Genomic DNA, 6,709 nt, shown 5'->3' on the forward strand with positions numbered 1-6,709 from the left:
AGAAGCAGATGTTGCCCCATAGCAAACAGTTCAGGTAAAACCTTCACCTTCTTATTTCTTAATGTCTTATACTCACTAGTACAGGCAGGGGAAACGACAGCGATTGTTTCCGCCCTTTGGCAGCGGTTCCCGAACCGCGGCATAGTAAGCCGCGGTAAAAAGTCTGGGACTTTATGCCGCGGTTGTAACCGCGGTAAAAAGTCAGGAATAGACCGCGGTTCGTACCACAACCGCGGCCTAAACCTTATTTTTTAATAAAAAAAAAGTCTAGCCACAACCGTACTTTGATGTTTTCTCCTAGTGCAGCCACAGTTTGCTTCACCAAGTCTTTCACTAAAACACTGTCATCCTTGATAAAAGGCTACCCTAAAAGTGCAAGCTCCCCAGAGCCTTTTAGAGACCCTTCCCTCAACAATTTTTTCTCTGATGTTCTCTGGTTTTGAAAGAAGGTCCTCTCTCTGTCTTTCAAGTTCCTTTTCTTCAATGGATACAAACTGCACCTGTGGGCTGGCCACCACTTGCATTGCAAGATCACCAACCAATTCCTTGAATTTCTCACCTCTACCTACAAAATCAGTTTCGCAGTTCACCTCAATTAGAACGCCAATGCGTGAATCGTGAATGTATGAACCAATTCTGCCTTCTGCTGCTAGCCGGCTTGATTTCTTGTCGGCAGAGGAAAGACCCTTTTTTCTCAGGTATTCTTGGGCCTTTTCAAGATCCCCTCCAGTTTCAACTAGAGCTTTCTTGCAGTCCATCATCCCTGCTCCAGTTTATTTCTTAGTTTCAATTTATATATATATATATATATATATATATATATATATATATATATATTAAAATTATTATTCTTTCCTACATGTCATACAACTTAGATTATTCCAGCACATAAGATAAAAACTTGAAATGTGATGGGTTGGCTAACAATGATATTAGAGTGAGTGACTGTTAAGTGAATGGTTAAGACTTTGTCAAACAATGAGTTTGGTTTTTAAAGTCAAGACAGAGATAATACATTTAAAATGAACTTGACTATTTATACTCTTTAAAATAGATTATAATATTAATTTTAAAAAATTAATCTTTGGTTGTCAATTAGTAAAAATGAAGTTAAATAAAATAATAACATTAAAAGTGATTTAAAGAGTCAGTAAATTCTAAAAATTATTATGATAAACAAAGTTAACAATTTGTTTAATTACATTATTTTCGTTTATTTCTTTCATACATTTTCGTATAATAGGCTATTACATGAAGAAAATCAATAATTCGATCTCTAAAATTTTGTTTTTATGATTTATGTGTGGTGTTCTAATTTTGTAATTCATATAGTGGATAGGACTTTAAAAGTCTTTTTATTTCATTTTCTGCATTTCCTTGTCATAATAGTTATGTTTTCATTATCTTTCTAGTTTATGTCCATTTTCTAACCCATAAAATGGGCATAACAAAAAAAATAAGTAATATAAAGTCTTTAGAGTAGTTTCATTTTTCTAACCTATAAAATGGATTAGGTGATAGAAGTACATGAAAATTAATTCACTCATCTTATTATTAAAAAAAGACAACATATATGATGATTTTTTACAACTACTTTATAGTTTTTTCTTTAAAGAAAAACGTGGGTAACCATGTTCTCAGATTTTAATAATTTATAGTGTTTTTTAGACGCTATTAGAAGTACAGATTCTTAAAATCTAATCTTCTCACTTTTATATTTATTTATATTTTCTCGTTTCAACATTTATTAAGTTTTAAAAAACCCTTAAAATATATTTTGTCAATAAAAAGTTGTTCAAAGTTAACTTATATTTATCAAATACTAGTAATTTAATTAGTTATATCAAAGAGTTTAAGATGTAAGTTGGGTTTTATGAATTAATTTTTCAAAATTAAAAAATAGTGAGAATGATAAAATAAGAAGTGTCATCTTGAGCAATTGATAAAGAAGGGAAACGTGTTGAAGATGTTGAGTAATTGATATTATATTTGACTTCACACTGAATTAAAAGTAGATAATCAAGGAAATTATCAAGAAAAAAATAATACTATTTGATAAGAAAAAAGGTAGAAGAAGAATGTTAATATGTTATTGTTGTCTGCTGTAGGTATTATTAGAAAATTCAACTGCAGGTAAACCAAATGCAGAAAGAAAGGACAGACTTTTGAACTGAACTCTTTCTGTTTAACAGCAGGTAGAATTTAAAGTCTATCATGCTTTTTTATTGGGTCCCTCCCTAATTAAGTGTTAGCACCTAAAATCACGTTCCTCCTAGTCAATTAAGTTGTTAAATTTAAACAAAAAACAAATATGATAGTGAGTTTGATTTTATGAATTTAGTATAGAAAATGAAAATAGTTAGAAGATAGATAGCGTAAACATAAAAAGGCATTGCAGCACTATATATATGTTATTTCCCATGCATAACCCGTAACCACATATTTTTAACACTTGTTAAAATGAATTCCTTCCTTTTGATTATCGTCTTTCTTCATCTTTGTTGGGTTTTTTTATGTCTGAGTGCAGAGACAGTGTGCATTGGAAGTGAGAGAGAGACACTGTTGAAGTTGAAGCATCATCTCATTGATCCTTCAAATAGACTTTCTTCTTGGAATGCTTCTCTCAATCCCAATTGTTGCCATTGGTATGGAGTTGTCTGCAACAACATCACATCTCATGTTGCAGAGCTTCACCTCAACACTCCACCTCCTCTTTACGATGAGATAATAGAAGCATACGAAGAGGATAATAGAAGGGCATTCAGTGGAGAGATAAATCCTTGTTTGGTTAATTTGAAGCATTTGAATTACTTGGATTTCAGCTGCAATAATTTTAAAGGTATACCAATTCCTTCCTTCATTACAACAATGACTTCCTTAACTCACCTCAATCTTTCTCATGCTGGATTCATGGGGAACATTCCTCCTCAGATTGGAAATCTCTCCAATTTGCTCTATCTTGATTTAAGTTATGCTGCCAACGGAACAATTCCTTCCCAGATAGGGAATCTCACCAACTTGCTCCACCTCCAACTCACAGGATATTATTATCTATTTTATGAAAATGTTGATTGGCTGTCAAGTCTTTCCAAGCTTTCTTATCTTCACTTGAGCCACACTCGGTTACTCGTAGGAGGTATGCCAATTCCTTCTTTTCTTGGCTCAATGACCAACTTAATTCACTTGGACCTCTCTTTTTCTGGATTTATGGGCAACATTCCTCCCCAGATTGGTAATCTTTCCAATTTGGCGTATCTAGACTTAACTAATGCTGCCAATGGAACTATTCCCTCTCAAATTGGAAATCTCTCCCACTTGCTTCACCTTCGTCTTCCAGGTGATTATTTTGTTGGAAATGATGATTGGTTGTCAAGTCTTTCAAAACTTGAATATCTTGATTTGGGAGGTACAAATCTATCCCACTATCGACTTAAGTAATTTTACCTTATATTTTTTTGAAAATAAAAGAAAAGAGTGAAAGAAGGATATGTGTTGAAAATATGTTTAAGTTGCTATTCTTCAGTCCTGAAAATATTCTTAGAATATTTCACCATAAAGAAACAAAATGAGAAAGACTTTTGAGGTAAATATTTTGTGTTGACGTAGAATTTAAAAAACTTTTCACACTTCTTTTTGGGTCTCTCTAAAATTTTAGCATCTAAAATCACGTTACTCCTCGTCTATTTTCTAACCCATATAATGGGGGCAGAACTTTAAAATTCAAGCATAGGTTGATGAATTATTTTAAACTTTATTCATTTTTTTTGTGTAAAGAATTCTAAATTTAACTTCACAATCTTAAAAATAGACAATGAAGGAATTTATCTGAGTTGACTGAAACGTATTTGAAAATAAAATAAAAAGTGTGGAAGAAGAATGCTAGTCTCTGTAGGTTGTTATTGTTTACCTCCAAAGACAGAAAAAAAAAAGGAAAAAATTCATCTTTGCGTGGACGTAGAATTTAGAAAATTCTTTCACACTTCGTTTTAGGTCTCTTAAGTGATTTTTAGCACCTAAAGTCACGTTGCTGATTTTGACATGTAAATTCAATTTTATAAATTTAGCATATAAAAATTAAATTGTTGGATAGATAGCGTAATATAAAATTTCAGGGGAGAACAAAAAAAACTTGACCCTTTTCTATATATGTTTCTTCTTCTTTTTTTTAAAGGAAAATATTACTACAGGTATGTTCTTCTCATATTTGATTTTGATTATCTTACCAACTTATGATAATGATTATGCTGAGATTTATAATTTTCATTATATTGGATAATTTTGTTCGTGTACAAAATATAAATTAATCTGGCGTTTCTATATTATGCCTACGAGATTTTCTTTATCACATGTATAATAATTTGATGCTTTGAAACCTTTTCAAGAAGATAAACCGGTATACATAACATCATTTTAAAACACTCTACATAATATATTTCTAGCATAAATAAGATAAATAATCAACGAAACATGAGAAAAAAACACAAAGTCATGAAAGAAATTTATATTATATATGAAAAAATATATTAAATTTAAATACATTATATCCAACCTCAATTAATAAGATAGTTACACTAGTGCAAAAACGCTGTTTAACGTCACTCAAAAGACGTCGGTTCGAGAGAAGCCCGACGTATATGTGCGGACAATGGCATTACCGTAAATAAGTTGGTAACCTAGACGTCGGTTTCGAGGGAAGGCGACGCCTATGAGATTGTAGACGTCCGCTCTGCCTTACACCGACGTCTAATGGCTTGAGGTAGGAGAGAAGACAGTTTATTGACGTTGGTTTTAATGGGGGGCCGACGTCTACGGGGCTGCAATTAATGTTCATCACCTGATTCCAGATGCTTAGACGTCATGTAGTCAAAAAGCGACGTCTATGGCCTGTCTGAAAGAGGGAAAGACAAAAATTTCTGCAATTTAGACGTCGATGTTTAAGGGGAGAGACGTCTATGTGCCTGTAATTAATTATGTTCACCAAACTCGGACGTCCGGCAGAAGGGCACCAACGTCTAAATTATTATAGACGTCGGCGCCCCTTCACAACTTTCATCAACATCCTTGACAATAAATGAAACGTCAATCGGTTCAGCTTCCTAAACTTCAGCTCCCCTTTAAACTGACGTCTACTGGGCATTCAAAAAGACAAATTAAATATTATCTTGGACGTCAAATTAGTTAGATAACCAACGTCTAGATGACTATAGACGTCGGTTTCTAGAGCAACCGATGTTCCATTTCATTTTAAATAAACCGTAGACTCTTTGCGGCATTGCGATTTCTGATATCGTCTCCCTCTTCTCCTTTTTCTCTTGCGGCACCTCTTCTTTTTCTCTCTTGCGGCATTACATTATTGTTTCTGATAACATCATCATCTTCCTCCTCTCTTTTTTCTCTCTTGCGGCAGAGCATCCTAGGTGCGTGGTTTCTTATGGTTATCGTTTAACCTTTGTCGGTCTTTCATCGATTATCTTCTGGTTCAACTGATTAAAACTTGTTTTGTTTGTGTTGTGTTTTAGTGCAGTTTTGTTTTTTTCTTGGGTAACGTAGTACCACATTCTTCCTTTGCTAGCTGCCTCCAAGAAAAAGCGGCGTCTTTTGGATTTATTGTGACATTTCGACCCAAAAACGAACCTGGGACGTTGCCTAGTTTTGAAAATGGAACTAATCAACAACCAAGGTTCGGTGTTGGGTTGAAATGCCATTAGAAATTCAAAAGACGCATGCTTTTTTTTTAGGGAAACTAGCAAAAGGAGAGTGTGCTACTAGGCTATCCAAAGACAGGAACAAAACTGCACTAAAACACAACAACTATATTAGACGTCGGTTAATGCATTAACCAACGTCTATAGTGACCTTAGACGATGGTTAGTGACATGTTCGAAGTCTATATAGTGCTCTTAGACGTCGGTTAATGCGTAGTCCGACATCTATATACTGCCTTTAGACGTCAGTCATGGCACTGACGGACGCCACTACAGACATCTGTTGGGTGTCTGTCCGACGTCCCATTGACGTCACCGGTAATGACGTCGGTTGTTTAGTAGATGTTAAAAGCCCAAAATAACCGACGTTAATGAGCGTTTTTCCACTAGTGTTAGATACTCCTACATGTGAGTGACACAGAAATGGAACAAAATAATGAATTAGATGAAGATGAAAGTGATTTTTGAAAAAAAAAAAAAGAAAACTCTCTTTTTCGTTCATATTATAGCGAAAAGATGCAACAGATAAAACCATAAGTAATTAAAATTAAGTTATTTTCAATCAAATGTTTGTAAACTATTAATTAGTTTATTTATCCTTCATACTTCAACTATTGTTCATAAAAACATCCAAATAGACACACAAACTATTAAATAAAAAGTTTAAATTTATTACAAAATTGACTAGTAATCCTATATGAATATTTTTTTTTCTTTGTAATTAAGAACGTCTTTCAGTGAGAAGGAAGTCATTATTTTGATTTTATGTATCTATTGGTTAATTGTTTAGCCCATAAGATTAGTTTCAACATGCCAAAAGAGCAATAGCAAAGTCTTTCAAATGGTTTAGTTTGTAGACATTCCAATTCCAGATAATTGGTGTGCTAATTTCCTAACGCATATGGAGAAGGAATTCCAATCGCTGTCAATGGAATAGCATTACATCTGGTGGTGCTGAGCTTCACCTTAGCATTCAATTTCCTTCTTCCGATGAGAGTGTAGGT

General features: G+C 33.6%; 2 protein-coding genes across 2 annotated transcripts in view; one reads left to right on the forward strand and one right to left on the reverse strand.

The window, feature by feature from the left end:
• Window positions 1-344: 344 nt before the first annotated feature.
• LOC106762632 (elongation factor Ts-like) lies at window positions 345-758 on the reverse strand. Its single transcript, XM_014646638.1, has one exon. The coding sequence runs from the start codon at window positions 756-758 to the stop codon at window positions 345-347; it is 414 nt and encodes a 137-aa protein (XP_014502124.1).
• Window positions 759-2,086: 1,328 nt separating this feature from the next.
• The window catches only part of LOC106762642 (probable leucine-rich repeat receptor-like protein kinase At1g35710), a 14,123-nt gene continuing 9,500 nt past the window's right edge, over window positions 2,087-6,709 (forward strand). Inside the window, exons 1-2 of the mRNA XM_014646652.1 lie at window positions 2,087-2,108; window positions 2,528-3,129. Coding sequence (XP_014502138.1) covers window positions 2,087-2,108; window positions 2,528-3,129 — 624 coding nt within the window. The remainder of the gene's footprint in view (window positions 2,109-2,527; window positions 3,130-6,709) is intronic.

The sequence above is a fragment of the Vigna radiata genome, chromosome 1, assembly GCF_000741045.1.
Source record: "Vigna radiata var. radiata cultivar VC1973A chromosome 1, Vradiata_ver6, whole genome shotgun sequence".
Classification (NCBI taxonomy): Eukaryota; Viridiplantae; Streptophyta; class Magnoliopsida; order Fabales; family Fabaceae; genus Vigna; species Vigna radiata.

Coding starts and splice junctions, on each gene's coding strand:
- LOC106762632 (XM_014646638.1), bottom strand. CDS start 758: ATGGACTGCAAGAAAGCTCTAGTTGAAACTGGAGGGGATCTTGAAAAG.